Here is a 27807-nt window from a genome sequence, read left to right as displayed (position 1 = left end):
CAGTCGGTCCCTCTTCCTTTTGCCTTCCACTCTCCCTAGCATCAGCATCTTCTCCAGGGTGTCCTCTCTTCTCATTGTGTGGCCAAAGTACTTCAGTTTTGCCTTTAATATCATTCCCTCAAGTGAGCAGTCTGGCTTTATTTCCTGGAGGATGGACTGGTTTGATCTTCTTGCAGTCCAAGGCACTCTCAGAATTTTCCTCCAACCCCACAGTTCCAAAGCATTGATCTTCCTTCTCTCAGCCTTCCTTATGGTCCAGCTCTCGCAGCCATATGTTACTACTGGGAATACCATTGCTTTAACTATGCGGACCTTTGTTGTCAGTGTGATGTCTCTGCTCTTAACTATTTTATCGAGATTTGTCATTGCTCTTCTCCCAAGGATTAAATGTCTTCTGATTTCCTGGCTGGAGTCAGCATCTGCAGTAATCTTCGCACCTAGAAATACAAAGTCTTTCACTGCTTCTACATTTTCTCCCTCTATTTGCCAGTTATCAATCAAGCTGGTTGTCATAATCTTGGTTTTTTTGAGGTTTAGCTGCAAGCCAGCTTTTGCACTTTCTTCTTTCACCTTCATCATAAGGCTCCTCAGTTCCTCTTTGCTTTCAGCCATCAAAGTGGTATCATCTGCATATCTGAGATTGTTAATGTTTCTTCCAGTGATTTTAACTCCAGCCTTGGATTCCTCAAGCCCAGCACGTTGCATGATGTGTTCTGCGTACAAGTTGAATAGGTAGGGTGAGACTATACAACTCTGCCGTACTCCTTTCCCAATCTTAAACCAGTCCGTTGTTCCGTGGTCTGTTCTTACTGTTGTCATGTTCATTGTTCCAATGCTTTGCCTACATCGTAACGTTTCCCATGTCATGTTTCTGACCCGTGTCTATCACCTGCGGGGTGGGGAATTCCAGCCCTGCCAGGCTGTTATCTTTGTGTTATCCTGAAGGAATGTGTGTTTGGGTTATGACATGTATTCAAGGTTATTTTCCCAGGCAGATGTGTGACGCTTGCCAATGCTGGGAGGGGGTGGTTGCGATGTTGGGGTGGGGGGCGGGATCGGCTTGGAGGCAAGGGTTTTTAGTTTGTATTTGGCGCGCTTTTGCTTATTCTCAGCTTTCTTCGTATTTGCATACTATCCTTTCAATAAATCAGTTTTATTCACTAAACTCTGGTGAGACTGACTTCGTTGGGATAAGGCAATCATTACATAAAGCTGAGAATCATCAAAGAACTTTACCCCGCTAGCCCCTAGCCAGGTTACCTGTGACGGGGAGCGCTAGCGATGTCTGTACTATGAGAAGCCGAGTGGATTGAGGAGGAGCCGGACACCACGATGGTGCGGGTGGCCCGGAGCGCCTGCGCGGAGAGGGCGGCTCGCCGGGAAGAGCTGGGGCTACAACCTGGCGAGCAGTTGGTAACGTCGGAAACGACGGGCACGTCAGGGGCCGAATATAGAACGGGGGACGAGGACGAGGACTCCGCTGTAGGGGACGCCCAAGAGGTCCGGAAACCAGGACCTCCTTTTTCACCTACAGTGGTAGTGGTAACCAGTGCGGCCGAAGAATCGGTCACCCCCGCGCGAATGAAGGCTTTAGAGGAGAAGTTGGAGTCTTTGGCGGTGATGCTAAAGGAAAGCCGTGGGAAGTCGGGGTCGGCTGAGGGAAGACGAAAGGGCACTAGGGAGCAGAGCGCTAACCCGGAGTCACCACCCCCATCCCCGCGGAGAAGAGGTCGGACTCGGTTCCGACAGTCAGCGACAGGGAGGAGGACCCTAGACGTGACTGGGAAAGCCGAACGGCTGGAGGCAGCGAGACCCCCCCCCCTTTCCTGTGAAGTTTGACGGCGATCCTACAAAGCTGTCTTTCTTCATTACTAATGCTAATAGCTACATGGAGGATTGGGAGCAGAGCTTCCGCTCCGAGAGGGGGAAAATCAATGCCATTGCAAATAGGCTGAAGGGGAGGGCGGCGGATTGGTACGTCCAGCTGTGTCAGGCAGAGGCCCCAGAGCTAGAAGACTTCGAGGAGTTCCTGTGGGCGCTAAAACAACACTTTGAGGACCCTCTGGCACAAGAGAGGGTGAAACGGGCTCTGAAGAATCTGGCCCAAGGGTCGCTTTCAGTGGCAGACTACGCGTTAGAATTCAAAGCACTGGCCGGAAAAGTTGAGGATTGGTCCCAGTCCACCCTAGTAGAGCTGTTTAAAGATGGGCTGGAAACTGAGGTCCTTCGGTGGGCTCTGGGGCGTGATGACCCAAAGACTTTGTATGGGCGGATTCAACTAGCTGGCAGCTCTGAAAATGCCCTGGAAACCTTCGCCCATCGTAAGGCGGTGAGGCAAGGCAAAACCATCAAAAGCGCCCGCGCTCCGATCTCTTCAGGATGACCCAGTCAGCGGGTGTGGGAAGAGGAGAGGGAGCGTTGCTTTGCTAAGGGACAATGTCTGCGCTGCGGGAAGGAAGGGCACCGGGCGGCGGCATGCCCAAAAAGACGAGCCGAAGATCACCCCAAAGTCTCCTTGGATTCGTGAATTTTTATCGGCCCTTCATCCAGGGGTTCGCGGAAATTGCACTACCCCTCACTGAGTTGCTCAAAACTAAAGGTTTGGGGGACACACGGAGGGTGAAAAATCCAGGAGCGCTGCTAAAATAGACACCCGCATGCCAGAGGGCTTTTCAGACCCTTAAACAGCTGTTTACATCCGAACCCATTCTGCAGCATCCTGATCCTGACAAACCATTTGTGGTACAGGTGGACGCTTCTAATTTCTCAATTGGAGCTCTGTTAATGCAAAAGGACAACCTGGGACAGTTAAAGCCGTGTGCCTACCTCTCCCGTAAATTTTCAGAGACAGAAAGGAGATGGCACTTTTGGGAGAAAGAGGCTTTTGTGGTTAAAGCTGCTTTGGAAAGCTGGCGTCACTTATTGGAGGGGGCTACCCACCCTTTCGAGGTTTGGACTGATCATAAAAACCTGGAAGCACTGACTGCGTCTCGCAAACTGAGCCCAAAACAAATTAGGTGGGCTCAATTCTTTAGTCGTTTTGACTTTAAACTGAAATTTATGCCTGGGAAAACCAACTTCCTGGCTGATGCATTTTCGCGCCAGCCTCAGGATACCAGTACGGTACCAGATGTAGTGGGAACTCTCTGGACAGAGCCCCAAATGAGTCTGGCAGCTGTAACTCGCAGCCAAACTCGAGCGCAGCGTACAGATGCTTCAGTTTCACCTCGCTTGCCTGTACCCTCAGACTTGCAACAAAGGTTTCTTTCCGAGCTGAAAACTGACACTTGGTTACAAGCAAACCTCAACGAGGTTACTTTTAAACAAGATTTTGCATGGAAGCATGATCGTCTCTATGTACCTGAGATGTTGCGCAAAACCATTCTGTCACGATCCCATGATGACAGAATGGCTGGGCATTTTGGGTTTGGTAAGACCCTTCATCTGGTTAGACGCCAATTCTGGTGGCCAACGCTCCGGCGTGACATCAAAGAATACGTCAATTCCTGCCTAGTATGTGCTGCTTCTAAACGAAAAGTGGGAAAGCCCCAGGGCTTGTTACAACCAGTGGCAAATCCTTCCCGCCCTTGGGAGGAGATCTCTATGGACTTCATTGTTGATTTACCTCCTAGCCAGAGGAAAACTGTCATTTGGGTGGTGAAAGATTTTTTCTCTAAACAAGCCCATTTCATCCCATGTACCACCATCCCATCTGCACAACAGCTGGCCCGCCTCTTCATTGTACACGTGTACAAAATTCATGAATGCCCTGCCCGCTTGGTGACAGACAGAGGCACACAATTCACATCCAAGTTTTGGTGGGAATTTATGAAATTACTGGGTACTAACCAAGCATTGTCAACTGCGTCACATCCGCAGACTGACGGAAATACGGAGGCGGTCAATTCTACCCTTGAACAATATCTGCGTGCTTTTGTCAATTATCAGCAAGATGATTGGGTCGACCTCCTACCATTTGCTGAAGTTGCCTACAACAATGCTGTTCATCAAAGCACTGGCCAGGTGCCATTCCATACCATTTTTGGCCATGACTTTGTCCCGATCCCAGAACTGCCTCAACCAGCCTCCCCCCCGTCTTCACCTGCTGATTGGGCTACACGTCTGGCAGCTGCCTGGCCAACAATACAACAAGCGCTTGCTGATGCTCAAGCCACTTACAAACGACATGCAGATTCCAAACGATTCACCTCGCCACCTTTCCGAGTGGGCGATAAGGTGTATCTTTCCACCAAGTTCATCAAGTCTACACAACCTTCAAAAAAGTTGGCACCTAAGTTTATTGGTCCTTTTCCTATTATTGCTCAAATTAATCCTGTTACTTTTAAATTAGATTTGCCTGCAAATCTTAAATGCTTACACCCTGTCTTTCATTGCAGCCTGCTTAAGTCTTTCCACGAATCAGCCCGCTGGCATCCACAGCCTCCACCCCCTGCACCTATCATGATTGATGGTCAACAACACTTTGAAGTCCGAGGAATCCTGGATTCCCGACGATGTCGTTCTGTCTTACAATACTTGGTTCGCTGGAAACATTTCCCTCATCCTGAGTGGGTGGCCGCCCACGATGTTCACTCCCTTATTCTAGTTACCCATTTCCACGCTGCTTATCCCACTAAGCCTGCTCCGTGAGGTCATTTCCTTTCTTTAAGGGGGGCGATATGTCATGTTCATCGTTCCAATGCTTTGCCTACATCGTAACGTTTCACATGTCATGTTTCTGACCCGTGTCTATCACCTGCGGGGTGGGGAATTCCAGCCCTGCCAGGCTGTTATCTTTGTGTTATCCTGAAGGAATGTGTGTTTGGGTTATGACATGTATTCAAGGTTATTTTCCCAGGCAGATGTGTGACGCTTGCCAATGCTGGGAGGGGGTGGTTGCGATGTTGGGGTGGGGGGTGGGATCGGCTTGGAGGCAAGGGTTTTTAGTTTGTATTTGGCGCACTTTTGCTTATTCTCAGTTTTCTTCGTATTTGCATACTATCCTTTCAATAAATCAGTTTTATTCACTAAACTCTGGTGAGACTGACTTCGTTGGGATAAGGCAATCATTACAACTGTTGCTACTTGGTCGTTATACAGATTCTTCAGGAGGCAGACAAGATGACTTGGTATCCCCATACCGCTAAGAACTTGCCACAATTTGTAATGGTCCACACGGTCAAAGGCTTTAGAATAGTCAATCAAACAGAAATAGATGTTTTTCTGAAACTCCCTGGCTTTTTCCATTATCCAGCAGATATTGGCAATTTGGTCCCTGGTTCCTCTGCCTTTTCTAAACTCAGCTTGTACATCTGGCAATTCTCGCTCCATGAATTGCTGAAGTCTACCTTGCAGGATCTTGAGCATTACCTTACTGGCATGTGAAATGAGTGCCACTGTTCGATAGTTTGAACATTCTTTAGTGTTTCCTTTTTTTGGTATGGGGATATAAGTTGATTTTTTCCAATCTGATGGCCATTCTTGTGTTTTCCAAATTTGTTGGCATATAGCATGCATTACCTTGACAACATCATCTTGCAAGATTTTGAACAGTTCAGCTGGGATGCCGTCATCTCCTGCTGCCTTCTTATTAGCAATGCTTCTTAAGGCCCATTCAACCTCACTCTTCAGGATGTCTGGCTCTTGCTTGTTAAAAAATAATTCCTTATCTCTTCTGGCTAACCTCTGGAATTTTGCATTTAATTGGGCATATCTCCCCCTATCACTGTTGCCTTTTGCTTTCCTTCTTTCTTGGGCTACTTCTAGTATCTCAGCAGACAGCCATTTTGCCTTCTTGCTTTTCTCTTTCTTTGGGATGTATTTTGTTGCCGCCTCCTGAACAATGCTGAGAACTTCTGTCCATAGTTCTTCCGGGACCCTATATACTAAGTCCAGTCCCTTAAATCTGTTGATCACCTCCACTGCATGTTCCTTAGGAATATTAGTGAGCTCATATCTAGCTGATCTGTGGGTCTTCCCTAATCTCTTTAGTCTGTTCCTAAATTGTGCAAGAAGAAGTTCGTGATCTGAACTACAGTCAGCTCCAGGTCTTGTTTTTACCGACTGTACAGATGTCCGCCACCTTTGGCTGCAAAGGATGTAGTCAATCTGATTTTGGTGTTGTCCATCTGGTGAAGTCCATGTATAAAGCTTAGGTTGCCTTTTGCTTTCCTTCTTTCTTGGGCTACTTCTAGTATCTCAGCAGACAGCCATTTTGTCTCTTAGGTTGTTGGAAGAGAGTGTTTGTTATGCAGAGTGAGTTGTCTTGGCAAAATTCTATCAGCCTATGTCCTGCTTCGTTTTGTTCTCCCAGGTCATGCTTACCTGTAATTCCAGGTGTCATTTGACTGCCCACCTTAGCATTCCAGTCTCCCATGATGAAAATAACATCTCTTTTAGGCGTGTTGTCCAGTAGGTGATGCAGATCCTCATAGAACTGCTCTACTTCAGCTTCTTCAGCATCTGTGGTTGGGGCGTATATTTGGATCACTGCGATGTTAGATGGCTTGCCCTGAATTCGAATTGAGATCATTCTATCGTTTTTTGGATTGTATCCAAGCACTGCTTTAGCCACTTTACTATTAATTATGAAGGCTACTCCATTTCTTCTGTGGTCCTCTTGTCCACAGTAGTAGATCTGGTGGTCATTTGATGTGAAGTGGCCCATTCCAGTCCATTTCAGTTCACTGACACCCAAAATGTCTACTTTTAATCTTGACATCTCACCAATAACCACATCCAATTTGCCAATATTACTATTCAATTGTAGAGCTTCATTTTTTGTTCAGGAAAAGTGTTTTCTATAGGAGGGTTTCATGTGGCATACAAGTCCCTTTCTTCAGCCCCAGAAACCACCCTGCCTGCACTGCTAAGTTTCAGCTTCCTGCCATTTTGAAGTACAAAACATATGGAAAGTATAATGTATACCTAAAATAGGTTTAATAGATAATCAAAAGCTAATGATTCTTTGAAGAACAAAATTAGAAAATCCTGGCCCTAACTACTTTGCATTCATATAGATACGGTGAATCCCTGGCTGATTGAACTGGAGGCTATAGATATTTGAGGATTTGTGACACAGAAAGTGATATACTTGAGTCTATTCCTAAGCAGGATGCCAGGGACATGGAAGAGTTCTTACAGTGCTCTAATAGAAGAGTTACCCCCTGCTATGTTTGACACAGAAGGCATGATCTATCTTGGTGTCACAGTCATGGATTTAATGAGGCTTATAAGCACAGGCTGCAGATCAGAAATCATTGCGTTAACTGCTCAAATTAATCAAGATGACACTTCCTGAAATCTTATATAGGATAATAGATGCAAAACTGCATCTAATGTGCAGATAGTTTGAACCTGAAGTATACAATTTTTAATTAAAACTTAACACAATAGAATTTCAAATACCACATACAGTATTTTAATTAGGATTTCTGCCAAACTTCTAAAATGGAAATTGCCCTGAGTTCATCACTGTATCAAAATGAGATAGTATTTTAAAGTGACAGCTGTGTGTAGTAAAATCTGAATTACTTCAGTCAAAACTTTTGCATGTTGATCTGGAAAATGCTTCAGTATTGTTGACTGTGCCTTGCCAACAAATATTCTGTCAAGAGTATTATATCATGAGAATAATGTTCTCTATATTGTTCTTATGGTAGCCCATTTTGGCACGAGAAAAGGGGAACAGCACCAAATACTAGCAAAGTTGCAAGGAAGCAAGAGAAGAGGTAAGCCTTAAACTAGCTCTGAAAAAATGAAAAATTAATAAAGTGAGAAAATGCCCACCATGTTTTATAAAAACATTACTCTGAGATGCTGAAAAACAATCCTATAAAAAAAGAAGCAAACCATAAAACAGATGGTTTATTTTATATACATAGTAGTCTATAACTATAATTCAAGATGATTTTTTTAAAAAAGAAAATGCCATTTGGAGGCTTTATTGATCTGTGCCAAACTACTCTTACTACTGAAGTGGGTAGAGGAAACTTCCTTGTATGAGGACCCATTTAACGTTATTCCATATCCTATTAAACACTACTGAGATGTAGAAATGTACTTGGGTGACATCGTCCCTGATTTTCCAAGAAGTTTGGCATGCAGTATGGAAAGAATCAAGAGAGTCGCTTTAAAAAAAAATCCAAAGGCCCATTGGGGACCAATTGCATTGTCTTCTAGATCCTAGCCATTATATAAGTGAATACAAATTAAAGTTCGCAAGCCATTAAAATGAAGGGTGGAATTTAGCTGACACACATTTCCTTCAAAAATCCACAGGACAGTCAGGGCATGGATAATCAGTGCTGTTGCTCTAGCTTCACAAATCCACTCAAGCATCCTAGAATTTCCCAGCTTTAAGGCCTCTTATGTTAAGTATAATGTCCATCATTTTGAACACTGGATATGATGGTTATGGATGATAGGAGTTCTAGACAGACCTTGGGACTAGAAGTTTGGAAAAACTGTTTTAAAAAAAATAAAGTACATCTTGCCCAACCTCTGAGGCTATTTAGGTAATCGTCACAGAATTTTTCAGGGAAGATCGTTAAAACAGAAGGGGAGCAATTTCTGTACAATATAATGTGCCACTGCTAATGTGTGATATATTTCATGTGCAGCACTTAATTTTCATGCAGTCTTTTCTGTGTATTTTTACTAATGCTTAATATATTGACTGATTTATAATCTGAATTTTAATTTTACTTAAATGATATTTATTCTTTACATCAGGAGCAGGCAGCATGTAAAAAGTCAGCAGCTGCAGCTCTGTAATCTGGCTTCAGGAAGCCATCTAGTGATGTAGTCATGCCACTGGAAGAAACAGAATATGAGTTTTCCTATCTTCTTAAAATTATTATTTGGGAGGTATTTAATAGTGCAAATGGTACTTGGAAGCTTCTGAGAGGCCAACCATTCTGATCATCACCCTTCCAAACTCCCAAGCTTCCCAGAGGGCCCCTAACTATTCTTGGGGAAAACATTTTGGACAGTATGTTGGGAGTTGGGATTTTTAAAGCTGAGAATGAGAATGGTTTGATTCCCAAAAAGGTCCTGCTCCCACCCCATCCTTAATTTTGAAGCAAAACTGGGGGAAAAAAAACAAGCATCACCATTGTGGAATTTCAGCAGCATTATCTCAAGGTGCTGGGGAGGTAAGGATGAGAAGCTGGAAGCTACGTGGAGTTGACAGGCCACAGTTTGCCCCCTCCTCATTGGCATGATAATACTTTGCTTAATAAAATGCAAAAAGTAAAATGAGAAGCTGATAGTTTTGTAAACTGTATTGGTCTCCTAACTACAGTACATGATACTCAAGAAATAATCTGATTTAACTTGTTCATAGACCTGTCTCAGTAGATTTCTCTACCAGGATGTCAGACAAAATATCAAGTACTTTGAAATGATTGTTTTCAAATATTCTATTGATATTTTTGTTATTTTTGTCTTAGTCAACCAGAAAGTACTCTCAATATTCATACTATTATACTCTGCTTTCTTAAGAGACTATGCAGTTTAATATTCCCTCTGCACTATAGTCAACTGAATTATAATGTGCTAGGTTTGAAAGCACATTGTAGTCTTATTTTTTCTTGCATTCTACAAACCATTTTGCATTGCATTTTCATCAGCTATAACATCCTGCTGTGTTTGAGTGGCAGGAAAAAGGAATTTAAATTAATGATTTTCTTCCAATGCTCTAAAGTGGCAAGTAAAATTATTCTTCAGAAAGCTCTGAGCTGGTTTTGCTTGAACCCACTGGTAAGAATCTGGCTGTTAAGAAGGTTTGTCTTAATTGGTGACTGTGAAATTGGCAGATCGTTTAATATGTACTGTACACTGTATAGCTTTTGATAGGAGTTGTGTTTGGGTTCACTTTTGGCATATGAAAGTATTATTCCGAGTGTAAAACTTGTATTAGCTTCCTCCAGTAGTAAATTTATCCATCATCCTGTCTCCAAAAGAGCGGTTTAGCAGCCTATCTTGTTATCAACCTTGCAGTGTGAATTCTGTCATTCTCCTTTTCAGCTAACCTAACATATGCAATCATAGAGTTCCATAAATAGATCCATGAAAAACTAAGCAGGCAGCCTGTGGGGAAAGGGACTGGTTAATCTGGCTGGTAGACAGGCTGCAGCCAGAAAAACAAGTATAGGAAATACTTTTAAAATAGTATTTTCAGCTATAGGGTATGTGTGAAAATGACATAGTAACATAACCAGAGTAGATGAGGATGGGATTTTCATTATTAGGAAGCTGAGTTGGTTTGATTGGATTTGTAAAACGTAAAGTAAGTGCATTAAGCCTTACATGCCTACTTTGCACTTTACATAGCATTTTACTCTTAAAAAATGCTGCTGAAATTGGCAGATCTTGAGAAGCCCAAGTGGTTTCAAAAAAAGAGGCTGGGTGCCCCATTTAGTCCCTGAGATACTACCTGGACCAAGTCAGGAAACCTGTAACCACACCTCAGATTGGTTCACATCGTTGTAATATATTAAGTGTTTTAGTTTTGTCTATATTTTACAGGCCTGTTAAAATGGTTTGCTTGATATGAGTGCTGAGCTGCTAACTGTGGTGAAGAACCAACTTCTGACCTTTCCAGTAACTATCTGCTGATAGGGATAATGTAGATGGAAAGGGCCAGGGAGTACAGGAAAGCAGCTCTTATTCTGTTGTGAGCAAACTTGGATGCCTATACTCATGTTGGATCCAGAGAAGTGGGGTGTGTGTGTGTGTGTGTGTGTGTTGCAACAAAGAAGAAAGGCAATAAGGAGGTTCCTGGGGGAAAAGCTTGGACAAGGAGATTGACTTCCTGGCTGAAAGTGTCAGCTGGCATTTTCATAGGTGAGAGTTTGCTAGTACTGTTCTAGAGATAAAAAGAAAAGTGGAGGAAATATTAAGAACTCACATTTCCATAAGAATTCTGTGCTGGGGAAAGAAGTAACCAGAGGGCTGAATAATTCTTGACTAGTGGAAGAGTCTTGATTGAAAGTTTTTTGCTCACTTTTCCATTATATTTATGCCCTTTTGAATATTCTTCCTGCCTTTTCAGATGATAGCTCTTTCTTCCAATTTAATGTCATCAATAAATCCGATAAATATTCTCACCATTCTTTCATTTAAAATACCAACATATACAGTATCTATATGAACTTAGTGAAAATTTTATCTTACCTGCAGGCTGTATGTTGATATTGGAAGTATGTGAAAATAACAGGCACAGCTGTTGTAGTGCTATAAATTAAACATGATTGAACTGGAACAAATTTCCTTTCCTCAAAATGTATTTCTAAAAAAATGGCAAGTGGTTAGGAAAGCTGTTGTTTGCTGCATTTAAAAAATGATGATAAATAATTCATGTTTTCTAAAAATTTGCCCTTGTTTTGATGTCACCCAAGCATGCATGAGCAAGCAAGAGGAACTGCTAGAGCATTGCAGATTAATATATTTCTGTGGTTCATAAATCTAAGCAATTCTACGTTAGTATACAGAGAGTTTTGATTCAGTTTCCTTTGATCTTAATTCCTTAAGTCAAGCTTCCTAACACTGCTAGGAATATGAGAACAGTCACCTACTTTGTGAATCTTAAGATAGGGATCATAGAGGTGTTTTAAACTCTGGTATTGATTCTTCCACACAGATTACTGAAAGATTATGCATAACTCCTATATTTGCATAAAAGTTACAAGAGAAAGAATAATAGAAAATCAATTGTTTTATTATGTCTTTTCAGATCATATTTTTCTAGAAAAGCAAGACAAGAAAAAAATATGCAGAACTTCTGAAAAGTGAGCTATGCCCTCCTCTGAAGTTGATCAAAAAGTAGGGCCATGAATCTGAAACTAATATATATATCTGTACTGATGTTTGGAGTAGCAGGTCTAATTGTCTTCACATATCTACAGACCTGGATTGAAGACCAACATACAGGTAAAATAAATAATACTGATATCAAGAACATTCTTATTTTTATCTTAGTATAATCAAATTAGTTATTTTATTGAGGATATTGAAATGGCAATTTCATGGCAAAATTGAAAAAATAGCTCACCATCTTCCTGGAGCAAAACATTTAAATTGCAAATATATGGAAATTTCATCCACAGAAAAAAAGACATATAGCTTTGATACTGAGGAAGGCTGCATTTAAAAAAAAAAAGATCTAGAAGTACATGCTTGGATTTCAAGAAAGTTGAATTTAATAAGCTCAGAAAAAAATGCTAAACTGTATTCTAGGAGTAGAGTAGATTTGAGTTGCTGGATTCAACAGCCAAATATGGACACTTCCATAACATCCCATACTGTGAGAGAAGCTGTATATGCGGTTCACCCGATATTGAAAAAAATTCTCATATCCTGCTTAACTGTCAACTATATGCATTCATCAGGCTTAAGTATTTATCTCCACTATTGGAAAGAACAGTGTACTGGGACCCAAATTTCAGACTGTTTTTCTCCAGGGTACTAAAATATATATTATACGAAAAATTGCTTTGTTGATACTGAAGTCTGGGGCTTTAAGATCCCAATATATTGAACAAATTGGGGTATCCTGTAAAGGTGATTCTCTCATTTGATTATTGTCTCTTTGTACTGTGATCACATATATATGTATCTTATTTTACTATTGAATCCCTTCCTATCACCTGATTGCTTAGCTTCATGTTTTCCTCTCCCCAAAGGGAATGTGTTCAATCACATTTAGTCAAGTAGTCTGTTTGTAGTAGTTTACATACTTGTAACCTGTATCTTTGATATGTATAAAGAAACTTTAATTTTGAATACTGCTACTAAAGATTACAGAAATCTTCCCAGAGCCAAGGAAGAACTTCGGAAACTCTTTTTTTTTTCTTTTTAACAGAAAAAGAGCAGAACAGAATCCTATCTGGATAATTGATCAGTTAGGAAAACAATAAACCCCAAACAAACAAACAAACAAAACAGCCTTTCTTGCATTGCTGGAAATTGCTGGAGTATGAAGTGATAATCAAGCAACTCTATTCTGAAAATTTCAATAAATTTTAGTATCACCACTTTTATATTATACAGTAGTAATCTTAATTGTACAAATGTTTACATTTCTGGTGTCTAGTGTGATATGATTTTACAGTGTTAAAAGACTTAAAATGTCAGAAGTAGCATCCAACTCTGTAATTTTATCAATTAAATTTCAGTGGAAGCAGTTTGTGATTAATGTATAACTGAATACACTCAGGACAAACATATTATTGGAAGATACCTGAAACATACTGAACTTGATTCAGAAGAAATAACAACAAGGTTCCATAGATCAAATCAAGGAGACAATAAATAATAGACCTAATCAGGAGCTATCAAAGACTTGAAGACCTGAACCTAGTCTGTGAAGCCATTTAGTGGCCTGCTAGAACCACTGAAATGGAGCAGAGCTTATAACACAGCTGAGAAGCTGGCACAGAAAAAGAATATTATCTTAAAATAGCTTTAATGAGAACACCAGAGAAACACAGGTTATTGATCTTACACACTCAGCCCTCACAAGCATGAAGAATTACATGCTTAGACAGATTAAGTTAAGTTAAAGAATATCTTACTGACTTTATTGTTGGTTCTGCTACATCCATCTTGGTGGAAAAGATGAAGTTCCTTTGTTCTTCTTTTCTTTCTAAATGCTTAGTTTGCCCTAAACCCTTAGCCCTATTTGCTGCCTAGGGCTGTGTGAAAGGAAGGGGAATTCCAGGCTCACCACATGGTGCCCAGAATGGAGGAGAGCAGCATACAGCCATGTGCTTGCTCCTGGTGGAAGGAGGAGGAAGAGAGAGAGAGGAAGTGGGGGTGGCAACAAACAGCTTCCTCAGAAGCAGGGTGAAATTGCATCTTGGGATCAACTAATTTACATGCTAATTCACATGCTAATGAGGCACGCTTGATTTTCCAGGACTTCCAACAGTCTGAACCTCTGGAATGGCAGATTTTTCCTGTGTAATTAATCCTTGGTTTTTCTAAAAAGTTTCTATTAATTTCCTCTTTCAGTGACTTGTATCTCTTGGTAGAGATCCTTAGAAACATGTACATCCATATGAGCTGTTCAGCATAAATCTGTAGCAAGAACATATGTATTTTAAATGTGTATTAGCTCACATTGAATAACATGGACTTTGGACAAACTGACAACTAAGTTTCTGTTCAGAAACTTAATTCACTATACTTTCAGAGTGGAGGAAATATGCACATTTCAACAGTCTTCATAAGGAGGTCAAAATCAGCAATATAAGGGACACAGCATTGCAATGCAAGCTGCTCTTTTTTACACTAACATGCAGTAGATGCCATTGGTGTATTATCTGAAAATGACAGCGCAAAGAGGATGAGAGCCACTGTAGACGTTTTATTATTCCAAATGGTTATAAAGTGTCCCTATTTAACTAATTATAACTAAAAATTTATACATAGTTGAATTTCAAAGGAGTCAAATTGGATAAGTGGTTTGAAATGAAATCTGATTAATTAGAATTTATGGGATTACATGTTCATTAACTATATAGTTTGAATAGAAGACAGTGTTTATATCTTGTGCATACAAGTAGTCCTTGCTTAGTGACCGGTTGCTTAACAACTGTTCAGAGTTATGACTGTTGTGCCAAATGTTGTGCCACCCCCCCACGGTCACATGACTGCATTTTGGGTGCTTGGCAACCGGCTCACCTTTATAACCAGTTGCCAAGTGCCCCATGGTCCTGTGATCACCATTTGCAATCTTCTCTGCCAGCTTCCCCAGAAAGTCAATGGGGAAGCCAGCAGGGAAAGTTGCAAGCGGAGGGGATGGTGGGGAGGAGAAATCCTTCATGGGGCTGAAGGAACGGAGCTCAAATCCTGAAGAATTCTGTTTTGTTCCAGCAGCCCCACAAAGGATTTCCCCTCTGTGCACGGAGGGGAGGGGAAACCCTTCAGCAGGCAGCTCTTTCGCTTCACCCACTTAACGATCTGGGAGATTACGATTGCAACCTGGAGTGCTGGGATTGCAGTCGTTGAGCAAAGCAGTCATGTGGGCATCTCACATAACAACCAATTCGCTCGACCACTGAATTCCAGTCCTAATTGTGCTCATTAATCAAGGACTACCTGTAACCGAAGTAGAAGGTTTTAAAAAGGAATATAGCTGGATGAAAAGCTAAAGAGCATACTGGAAAAATCTCAGTAAAAGTAGGACTTAGTAAGTGAATTGTTTTTGCCAGTTCAAGTATTTGGTAGTTGTATGAATGTTTAGGCTGTTCTTTAAATACCAACTAGGTAGCAAAAAATGGCATATTGAGTGGCTACAACCTGATCGTTGTTGCCAGTTATTAGGAGTATAGTGATCTACAATATTTCTTTCTTTCGATATTTATTAGACTTTCTTCAGTCAAAAGAGTAGCTTATAGTTTAAAGTGTAAATAATGCCATTAATATTGTAAAAGTAGGAATAGCTGCACAATCTCATACAGTTCCAGTAAAGTTATTCTGCTTCAATAGTGGAAACATTGGTCTCTTGTCCTAATAACTGGGCAGTGTTCAGCTAGTAAAGTTTTTGCTCAGAGCAGTGAAAGGATGTTGCTGTTCACAATGCAACAGACAAATGCCACCTTTTGTGATGTTTGCTCCAGCATCGCAACTTGTATGATTAACAGCCAGTTAGGTTCTTGCTGGTTTGTGGCTCTTTCAGTTTCCAGTAAGATACATCTGTCTTATCTATGTATTTAATTTGCTATAATATTACGATGCCTCTGTACAGTTGTCTGAGCGGTGAATACAAATGCAGCTAGTTAAATCTCATGACAAACAACAAATAGCAGCTTGTTGCATGTTGCAGTTTCCCTAAAAACACGCTATTCATTTTGGGGTCTACCATATTCCTAGCTGATTAAAATAATATACCACACTAAGAGAATTAACTTTTGCTGGGAGTGACACAAGTTCAGATCAGCCCCTTCAAAGGCAATATATATTCAGCAAATCATTAAACAACTGTTTTCACTCAGTTTTTTTTTAAAGGGAGGCAGATTGTCAAACCATCACCTTCTTACAGGGTTTCTGTTATAAGACAGCTGCCTCTGCAGAACTGTGAAATGCATACAGTCAAAAGCCTTTCCTCTGCTCTCCTATAGCTTACCCAGAATTACTGTTTGCACCTGTACATTCAGATTACAGTGTATTGAGTGAAGAGGTTTGAATTGATTGATGGACTGATTGGTTGACTTTTACCATTTAAGGTAGTGATAAATTGAAACCATTATGTTTCTCAAGGGTATGTTACAGTCTTAGTCTATGCTACATTGTATAATTAATAAGATTTATTTTTTTCTAAAACAAGTCAATAACCATACAAACAACAACAATGAAACACTAGAATGCTCCAACAATAGCAAGGGTCATTTTTTTATTTTAAAGTTCCATAAATATTATTTGCAACCCTTGCTCAGACATGAGTATTGTATACTTGGTTGTCATTTGACTACAATTGAGTCTGTGAAATATATTATGTCAGCCAGAATTTGAAATGCAACTTACTGCTTCATTTCCAAAGCTCCTTAAGGTATTCTTCAATTATAAGACTTTTACAAAATAATTTTAGTTCACTTCAGCTTGAAAAATGCCATTAAACTCCCTGTTGCTTTTAAAACAACTATAAAGAAAATGGTTTATGGAATTAATGCCATCCTTTTGATCTGTATTAGGGGTTGCCACTGCCATTTAATCCAAAGAGATGAAATGAATTTAGTAACAGTAAATGTGGGAAAAATGTTTATTGAATCATTTGCTATTGTCAGCTTAATTTGAACCCAAAATTTCTCACTTGGGTATGTTTTGGGAAATGGAAGTGAGGAATAAAAAAATAGAGAAATGCTTTAGATCATTCAGTTTATGAAATGTGTATTTAAGTTAAACTTAATATACAGTTGCTGTTAGGAGGCAAGCTGGTGAAATAGGAAACAGGATTTTCCATCCTCAGGAGAACTGATATAACTGATATATGAGAGAACTCAATATAACTCAGCTACTGCTATTGCCCCAGCCTTGAAAAGAGTACCAAAATATCTGTTATGTCAGAAAGACAGGAAAAAGAAATCCTGGAGTAAATAGGTAGGTAGGTAGATAGATCCATCCATCTGTCTGTCCATCCAGGTCCCATCCTTTAGTTTTGAATCATGAAGTCAGGTCCTGAACAAGAGATCAGTCTCAGCAGAGTTGAGATCTCTGTTTCTGCCTGGAAGGGAAGCCTGACAGATGTAGTGCTTGAACATTACTAGGTCATAAATTTCTTGAATTTATAGTATAGTATACTTAATTGCAGAGGTTCCTAAACAACAAAAAATATCAACTTTCAACCCTAAAGTATTGCTGATGCAAACAACGTTTCAATAAAATTTGCAAATATAGCAAATATTGAGGCATTTATCATTAATCATGGTTTTCTATTTATACACATATTTAAAGATATGTGTGTATTTACACACAGACACATGCACACACACACAAATAGACATATGAAAACCAGTATAATATATTGGTTAAGGTGCTGGTCGAGGAGCAGGGAAACCCAGTTCTAGTCCTTGCTTAGAACCTGGAAGCTGGCTAGGTGATGTTGGACCAGTCACACATTCTCAGTCCTACACTGGGAAGTAAAAAAATACCTACCACCCCACACTGGGTTAGCATGGTAGATTATGGTCCATAACCTTCAATGAAGAGGCCTTCATCCTGCAGGGATGATAATAATACACATGTAAGTATTAATTAGATGTTACTAAACCAATCATTCATCAAATTATTCATTAGTTATCATTCATTATTTAATCTTAGCTGATGACTTTTAACTTCAGGGAATACCCTCTTTCAATAAATCTGTAACAAAATAGCACATCATATTGTGCTGATTTATATATGTTAAAAGTCTTTTAATTATGAGTAAAATAAATTAAATTAAAATATTTTAATGAGTTATAGTACTATAAAATTAAGAAAAATGTAGAAATGCATTCTGTAAGGAATGTGAGAAGTCTTCCTGAGTTTGCCTGAGGTATCCCGGTTTTACCCAAAATCTATATTGACTTTTCATTATAAGTTAGTGAAAAATATTGAGTGATATGGCATTGACTTGATAAAGAGGATGGCCCTTTTAGAATCAATATATGGGCAACCTTAGATAACAAGGAATGGTTTTAAAGAACTAATAATAAACAAAATGTTCTGAGAATGAATTTCAATAAGCTTTGATTTCATCTTGCAGCTGGGCCAGAAGGAAGATTTTAGAAATTTTTGTTTCATTTCATATTATAGTATACTATGTCATTCAAATACAGTATGGAAAAATCATGGTTAATCTTTACTATGTAACAGAAACTTGCCAAGTTCAGAGCATAATTTTAGGAAACTGACTATATCAGCTAATTATTGAAGTCCAAATTTCAGATGGTACACTATTTTCTAAATCTAAAATAGAAGGGGAAACTTGTGATTTATTCAGAGTTCCTAAGGCAGAAGAAAGAGAACACATAAATGGAAGGCCTTATAATAAGGTCCATTCTTACAATGATTGTCTGAATGCAGACAAAGCTGCGTAGAGTGTCTGTTTCTTCTTTGAAGAGGTTAAATGTGACGCTGAAGGATTCACATAGGGATCACTTAGCAAAGTACAGTACTTCTCTACCGCTAGAAGTCTTCAGAGTGGCTTCACGTTACATAACAGAACTTTGGAGACCCTGGAATCTGGCAAAGTTGTTCTCCACAGATTCATTTCTGTGTCTGACACATACAATTTGACCAGTGGTGCCTAAATATTTGCATGCAACTGTATAATAATGTGAAAGGATGTAGACCTGCCTTTGCAGTGGAGAAAAATGAGTGGACCTTTAACAGCAGCTTCAGAAAAGATTACTCAGACCCGAGAAAGAGGAAAGCATAAGAAAGAAACTCAAAATAACCCCACCTTGATTTTGTCTGGTATAAAATGAAGAGGAGAGAAACTCTGGCAGGCGTTCAATGAACATTCTTTGAATCTGTACTATGCCTGTTTTTTGACCCTGCCTATCTCTAAAGAATGGTAAATAATAATCTAGAAAACATGTTTTATGATGACTACTAGTAGATATTTCTATTTCATTCTGCTCTTTTTTCATTGTTTGGATTAATCTGTCTGTGATTAGGTTTATATTTATTTTAAATATATATTTAAGTGTCTGCTTGTAGCAATGGTCAGAGGTTCCTCAGAGGTCATGGAGTTACTTGAGCAGCACAAATTTTGTTAAAGCAAAATAACAGGTATATTGTAACAGGAATGTGGCCCATCTTTTTAATAAGGCTAAATAAGATTAATAACACTAAATTATTTTACTAAGAATTCTATAAGTATACCATTTGAAAAATCAGAAGATCAATGAAGTAGATAGATATGCCATACAATTAGGCAAAAGACCACTTTAACTGATTTATAAAAAAAATAATTACAAAGGGTTTTGAAAAATGAAAAATTATGCCTTTGTCTGCATTTTCAAATGAATATAAATTATTCCCAATTATGATTCTTATATTTGTTTAATTCCAGAATATACTAAAGTGAACAATAAAACAATGCAAAAAGTATTAATTATTTTTAAAGAAATGTTCCGCACCTGTGACTGTTTCATTAGGCAGAAATTAAGAATAAAAATTGAAAGTATAAGAGTTGAAAAGTATTTTTGCAGTTTTTTTAATGCAGACTAACTTACTTAATCATTACTTTTTAATGGGACATAAATTCTATTTATTCTGCACCAAAGCCTTCTTAATCCACACTAGTAAGATGAAAATCCACTGCAATGATTAAATTATATGATTATTTGCTTTCTTAATCAAAAGAAGAAAAATACAACATCTCAACTTTATATATCAAAAATGATTGGCTTTGTAATTATTTACTGTAATACTTGATAGAATGTGGGTGAACAACATTTGGACCTTGGTTTTTAAGTGCTATGAAAGAATTTCAGTAAAACTGTTCATATATACTGATATTAAATCCTCTGGCTAAAGTGAGTATTTAGTGCCTTCTTTGACTCTTATGAATCTGTATAAATGAAACTTTGGATTTCATTTATACAGATTCATAAGCTTCAACATATTCAGAAGAGCAATTTAATTCTATAAAGAACAAATAAGCTATTTGCCCATGTAGTAATGTCCAGGATACAGAATGAAGGCTGGTCTCTTATATTCAGTTCAGTCTATTGAATTACAATTATGTTATTCCCAGTTTAAAATATCCAGTGGTCTCATTTACTTAATATAGCAAAAAAAGTCGGTCTTTTTCTTTGATGCTTTATTATATTTTAAAAATTCCCTACAGAAAGGGTTCAACCAAATCTAGGAGATATGTTGTTAAAATTACTGGTTTGGGGCAGAAGGGACATATGCTATATCATAATCTCTCTCCTTGTCTTTCTTTGTAACTTCATTTGAAAGTATGTGTAGAATTTAGGAACCTGATAACTATAGCTTTATAAACCAACTCTGTTTTTCCAGTGAAAGTCGCTCAGGCTGAGAGATGGAGAAATTTCTTTTTTCCTGGTCTGAGTGGGCTGCAGGTCCTGAGAGCTGCAAGGATTGTAGAAGCAAGAATCCTTGCTGGGCCTGGAGTTCAGGTCTTCTTCAATTTTATGTTTTACTATATATTTTTTTTAAAAAAATCTCATTATTTCTGATTCATTTATGAAAACATTACACATTTTGATAAGATCCTAATAAAAATGAAATTCTTTCCCTTGGGCACTGACCAAAATCAATGATTACAGATTCTCAATAAGGACCATGCACCTGCCTACAGGTAGTCCTGATGTAGCAACTGCCTCATTTAGCAACCATTCTCAGTTATGACAGTGATGAAAAAGTAACTTTATGACCAATCCCTGCATTTACAACCTTCACAGGTCTGTAAAGCAAAGGAAAGCTGAAGTAAGATCATAAGCACAGTCACAGTTTCATTTAGTGACCGCTTTGCTTAACAACCAAGTTGCTGGTCCCAACTGTGGTCACTAAACAATGACCACCTGTACTATGTAATTGAAGACTGGTTACCTGGCAGAAAAAAAAATGACACATGAGAAGAGAGGGGTCATATCCAGAGTAATAACTGCTATAATCACTCAAGGCTGTTGTCTGGATGTCCGTTGAAAATTTAACGATTCAAATTCTTTCGATCCTGTTTATGAAGAAGTTTGCATACTTGGGTAAGCTTCTGTTGAGGAGGGGGGAGTCAAGTTTTCATCTTACCCAGTTTGAAAGTTGAGTAATAGAATCCTGTGCTCTTTGGAAGGACATCCTAAGACTTCAAGGATATTGTAGAATCTTATCTTCTGCAGACAGTGAATTGGATGGATGGATGGATGGATGGATGGATGGATGGACGGACGGACGGACGGACGGACGGACGGACAGACAGACAGACAGACAGACATTCTGAATAGTGATAGAATGTTCCCCTACTCTTGCTGCTAAATACAGAAAAAAAATCAGGAATTGGATCTCTTCCTTTTTTCAGACATGTCCCTGGAATGAGACAGGGTCTGGGGTTAATGCACATGCTTTCCAGTGAAGATAATATAAGAACAGTATAATGTAGTAGTAAAATATTGGAGTTGAACTGGGGAAACCCACATTCATGTCGATACTCACCTGTGGAGTTAATTGAGTGACTTAAGAGCTAATCATTCTCTCTGCCCAACTTACTTGAACTTTCTGGCCAATGTGTGCCCAGAACATTTTTCAGGTGGCTATTCTTCCCCATGGGTTATTCTCTCCTTCCAAGTATTGCTTTGTGAAATGAAATGAAATGAAATGAAAATAGAATCATAAGATCATAGATTTGAAAAAGACGGTTTAGGCCATTGAGTCCAACTCTCTGGCTAGTGCAAGAATCCAAATGAAAGCACCCGTGCTCTGAATCCTTCTTAAATTTTGCACTCACAACTGAGCATAGAATAGAGTAAAACAGTTACTTCCCATGAAGTAATTGTTATGCTTCTGGTGATCATCCCTTTTTTTAAAAAAAAAATACACATTTACCCTTTTTTGCAACAGTATCAAACTGCTGGTTTTTATTTAGTTTGCAGTCACCTTCTATTCCAATATTTCTTCGACAGTACTATTATCAAACCAGATATATCCCATCCTATACATATGCATTTGATTTTTGTTTCCTAAATGAAGAACTTTGAATTTATTTGTTAAATTCCATTCTGTTATTTTCTGACCATTTCTGTAACCAGTCAAGATAATTTTCAATTTTATTTCAGTCTTCTAGGGTATCAGCTATCTCACTCAATTTAGTTAATTGAACATTTGAAAAGCATTCCCTCCACTCTCCATGCAAGTCATTAATAAAAATTTGACCAGTAGAGGACTGATCCTTAGGACACCCTACTTACAGCAGTACAATATGGAATACTTTGCTAAATGCTTTATTGAAGCTGAAATACATTATTACAGTATTCCTATAATCTACTAAAGAAAATACACAATTTAAGAAATAGATTAGTCTGGCAAGATTTGTTCAGACTTCTGGTGATTACTGCATGTAAAATTATTACTATCTGTCTCTTTCTGATCTGCTCTAGGATCTTTTCTTGTATCAATGTCAGACTGGTTGGCCTGTAATTTTGTGAGATCTTCCCCTTTCTGAAGTTGGAGACGATTGCTTCCCTCCAGTCACTTGGCACTTCACCAGTTTTCCAGGATTTCTCAAAGATAATCTATAAGGATTTAGCTATACAGCTGTTTCCTTTGGTATTGTAGAGTAAAATTTATCTGCTATTGGAAATTTAAAGTCAGAAATTAAATCACACCCTGCCCATGTTTCTGTCAGTCTCCTGTTTCTATTAAATTTCAGTCCTGCCTCTTCATCCTGCTGTTCATGATTTTCTAATGTTTATTGCTGAAGAAGACTGAACTGAAATAGGAACTGAGTAGCTTTGCTTTTTCTATTACCTGTTAATATTTTGCTGCTTGCTGAGTAGGCGATACAGTATAGCATACAGTGCAAGTTCTCCTCCTTTTCTTTTTCTTTTGTTCCTTATGAACAACTTGTATTCTTCAGTTACTATATTCCAGTCAGTAGAGTCATCTCTATTACATGTTACAAATATTAAATCATATTTACTTTTCTGTGCTGACTTATTTGTTTTTTATTTCTCAGCATTAGTGTATGAACAACAAAGATCATGAATTCTGTGAGCCAGGCTTCTGGCCTAAATATATCAGTGCACCCCACCTACAGTGTTCATGCTTGTCCTGAAGACCTACTTAGTTTCTCCAACTTCCGCTGGATTCAATTTAAAGGCTTTCTGACCTTACTCAGTTTTCATTTCCTTAAAATCAAAACTGCAGCAATATTTGAAACTCTGCATGGTGTTCAAGGCCATATATATGGGCATTTTAGTATCTTGAAGTAAATGGAACTTCCAAGCATGCATCCATAGAATTACAAACATGTCTTGTCCTAGAATTCTACATTTCACAAAGACATAGTCTCAAAGGGGATAAATAGAATCCTGTGGTAGGCCATACTGTGTTTAATTTTTGCAGGCCTAGAGATGATAACAATATGTCACTATTACATGTATTAAAATATTAACAAACTAGATTCTGCTTTTTTACTACCTGACGAAGAATAGCAAATATGACTCCTAAGCAGCCTAAGATTGTACATAAGACTTAATATAGCATATGACTTGGGTCTACATTAAATTATGCTTAATATTATAATTTGATATAATCCTATAGTTTCCTACTTTATAGCTCAAAGCTTTTTCTTTAAATCCATTCAGTAAAGTCTTAACCATAGCCTAATAGTTTCAAAATGTTCTCTGAATTCAAAGCTGGACTTGCAGGAACACTGGTATATGATTTACATGTATAAGTTCTTTAAACAAAATAAACTGTTAGGGAGTTATGAATAGTAATGATATAGTTTTTATTACTAGCAATTTCTTTAAACATGATAGTATCTCGTTACATTTTCAGCAGTTCTGCACAGCTTAAATATTAACTGATCCTTTTTTTTTTTGCTATGGGAATACACCACTGCAATTAGATATCCCTCATGCTCACTTGATCAAAATTATTATGATTAGTCCTCATGCGAGCTCTTGGTTTAAGCTTAAGGAACTAAAATAAGTGTGAGAAGTGGAATATAAGTTGCCCAGAACAGTGAACATCATCCTTCAGCCAATTGAACATCTTCCTTATTACCATGGATCTGAGCAAAACAATCTGCGTATACTCTTGCCAGTAGGTTCTTGCTTCATGAAAGCTGTGATTGACATGATTATTGAAATATGGTTCCATTCTTCCCTTAGCTGAAGACAAATACAGACTTTACCAGAAAAGGACTTAATCCATAGATGAGACATAATAAAACTGAGAACTGAGAACAGCAATAGACATAACAAAAGAGGAGAAAGGAATGTAAAGGTTCTTCTTACATGTTTTTGTTTATTATTCATTTTATATTTTATATATGTGGTTTCATACTTGAAACAAGATGTTTTGTAAAGTTTTTGCTCAGAGTTTAAAATGAAATGTTTGTCATATCACTAATACTTTGTTATCGTTGAATCTATTAATAAAATATAGTAAAATAAAACAAAGTTATTCCATGTCCTAGAGATGTTATCAACAGTGTTGAAGAGTAATAGTCCTATGTATGCACTCAAAGATACCATCTTTATGAGAAAACACAAACATTCATTTTCTTATCATTTTTGGGTAAATGGTGATCAAATTTGGTGAAGCAAGTGTATCACATGTGTTGTCAGTTTGTATAAAACAAGTCATGTGACAGATGGTTGTTTTTTAAGATACACTTCTCCAGGTTCTAAGCCATCTTTCCCTTGCCCCAATCAATTGAAATGTGTAGCTATAAAACATTTTCAATGTTAATAACCTATTTGTGAAATGCTTTCCCTGGAGAGTTTCACCTGGTACCTGTGTTAATTTAAATTGCCCTGTTTATGTTGATTGTGTCATCAAGTTAGTGTTTACTCTTAGTAACCACATAGACCTTTCTGGCTATCCATTGTATTCTCAGAAGTCTTATCCAATATCAAAGTTCAAAAGTATCAATACTCTTTTATTCTGCTTCTTCAAAGTCCAACTTTTGCTACCATGCAGTGTCACAGAGAAAGCCACTGCCTGAACAATTCTGATCTCTATAGGACTAGAAATGTCATGGCATCTGAATATCTTTTCCAAGGCCTTCATTGCTATCTTACCAAGGGTTAGTCTGTGGCATATATCATCTATGACATGCTTATCTTGTCTCAATCCACCTTCCTTTAATATATATTAAGCATATGGGTCACAGAAATAAAGAGTATACAACCTTGTCTCACTCCTTTGTTGATCTGGTATCAGTCTGTTTCTCCATCTTCTGTTCAGACTGTGGCTTCCTGACTTGTGTATAGGTTTTGCATGAGGAAGAGATATTCTGGAATTCCCATTTTCATGATCTGTTCCCCAGTCAGCCTGTGACTACATCTTTGCTAATTGAGCTCTTACCTATCCTGGTACCAATAATATAGTCAATTTCTGTGTACTCCATCTGGTGATATCTATGTACATTGGCTTCATTTTGGTTTTTTGAAGGTTGTGTTAGCAATGAAGAAATCATTGGATTGCCAGAAACTGATAAATCACTTCCTGCTTTATTTCTGTTCTATAAGCTGAACTACATTTTCCTCTTTACTATTTTCAACTTTAATATTCCAGTCTCCAAACCAAAGCAGCATATCTTGCTTGCATCACTGGTTGGATAACTGTCTTATTAAATGGTTGTCCACAAAGTCTAACTGATATTATTTAGGTTTTGCTGTATTCCTGACTATGAAAGCAATGCTGTTCTTTTATTTTTTATGTCCTGAGTAGTAACTGTATAATCTTCTGATCAAAAGTATGCAATTCCTGTCCAATTCCTTGATGCCTAAGATTTCAGCATGTAATCGAGTCATTTCATCCTTCCCTGTGTTGAGCTTTCCCATGTTTATTATTTATTTATTTATTTATTTATTTATTAAATGTAAATGCTACCTGACTCCCGATGACTATGGGCAGCTTACAGTTGTTAAAATGTTTAAAAACAAAGAACAATAGAAAACACAAACACATAGCACAGGACAGAAGAACTATGATAGCAAAGCAAAGAAAAAGATGCTTCTTATATTTCCTGTGTTCCACTTTTTCACTATAATTCTGTCTTTGCAGCTTCCAGTTTTCTTTTCCTGCATGGCAACATCAGCAACTAGAAGTCCCAAAGACTTTAATCTAGCCATGTCATAAACACATTTATTACTCTGAAAGATCCTCAGATTCTCTTCAGCAGCATGTTGAGGCCGTCTAACCTGAGGGGCCCATCATCTGGCAATATATTGTCAATCACTTTAACTTGTCTATCCATATGGTTTTCTTGGTAAAATTTACTATTGCCTTCTCTTGTGAAGTATGAAATGATGTGTTTGCTGTTGTCGCTAAAGGATGCTGAATTGCTGTTTCATGATATAGGCACCTGTTTGCTTTACAATATATTGTAGGTGCCTGTTTGTTCAAGCTGGACAGCTGGTTTGACCTTTACACTTTGGGATATAATACCACTGCTGGGATTATATACTTTTGGCATACCCTCCCAATGTTACCAATAGAAGACAATATCTGTAGCTCAGGGCTGAACTGTGAAGTCCTTACTGCTCTCTGAGCTTGGTTGTTTTCTTGCAGATGTTTTGCTGCCCAGCTAGGCAACATCTTCAGTGCTAGAAGGGAATGGGTTTTTTTCTCTGTTTATATACAGTAGCTTGCCCTGACAGCGTTGGTGGGAGTGTGGTTCTCTTCTTGGTAGCACTGAAGATGTTGCCTAGTCAGGCAACAAAATGTCTGAAAGCAAACAGCCAAGCTCAGAGAGCACCAAGGACTCAACTCTGAATGTTCTTCATTCACTCCTCCCAGAAATAACCCCAGACACAAAGGGCATGTATATTTAGTGATATATCATTGTTACTGTTTATACAGAGTCACTCCCTTCTCATTGCCGTGCATGTTTGCTTTGCATTATTTCTCCAAAACAAGTAATAGATTTAAATGAAACTCACATGGTAGCAACTGACCCTGATTTACTACATTTTTCAGGTAAATATGAACAGATAAAAGATAGAAAGTAGATTTTGAATTAGTAAAAAAACTGATCTGGTCTTTTTGTGAAGTTGCTAGTAAACACAAGAATAGTACTTTTAACTGTAGAAATATGTCTGAAGGACGAAAATGGAAGGCACAAAAGTTTTTCTACACATAATAAACAGTTGTGGTAGAGAACTCATATATGTTATATTTAACATTTCTATCAGTTCCTAGTGTTCTGTAGGGAATGATAGCACAGTACTAGGAAAATATAGCTGCTTCAGACCACATCAACATTGGCCCATCCAGTTCAGTATATTTACAAGGTACAGTGGATGTTATTGGCTTTCCAGGGTTACAGGCAATGGTTTTCCCAACCCAAGAATCTTCCCCCAGAGAATTCAGTCCAGGACTTTGTCATGTAAAATTCATGTGCTACTTTTGACTGACAGCCATTTGATTTATGTCGCACTAATAAAATTAGCTGATAAACACATTATATTCCCTCTCTCTCTCTCTCTCTCTCTCTCTATATATATATATATACACACACACACACAGTATGTTTGTATGTGTGTGTGTGTGTGTATATTTGTGTGTGTGTGTGTATACACACACACACACCATAAATGTTTCCAAATTTTAGGCAAG

General features: G+C 38.4%; 1 protein-coding gene across 1 annotated transcript in view; it reads left to right on the top strand.

Moving 5' to 3' along the window:
* Nucleotides 1–1332: 1332 nt before the first annotated feature.
* CHST9 (carbohydrate sulfotransferase 9) overlaps nt 1333–27807 on the top strand; it is a 67858-nt gene continuing 41383 nt past the window's right edge. Inside the window, exon 1 of the mRNA XM_063299958.1 lies at nt 1333–1413. Coding sequence (XP_063156028.1) covers nt 1333–1413 — 81 coding nt within the window. The remainder of the gene's footprint in view (nt 1414–27807) is intronic.

This window comes from Candoia aspera, chromosome 3, assembly GCF_035149785.1.
Source record: "Candoia aspera isolate rCanAsp1 chromosome 3, rCanAsp1.hap2, whole genome shotgun sequence".
In the NCBI taxonomy this organism is placed as follows: domain Eukaryota; kingdom Metazoa; phylum Chordata; class Lepidosauria; order Squamata; family Boidae; genus Candoia; species Candoia aspera.
The sequence above is the reverse complement of the archived record's forward strand: the minus strand, read 5'-3'. Positions and strand labels throughout refer to the sequence as shown.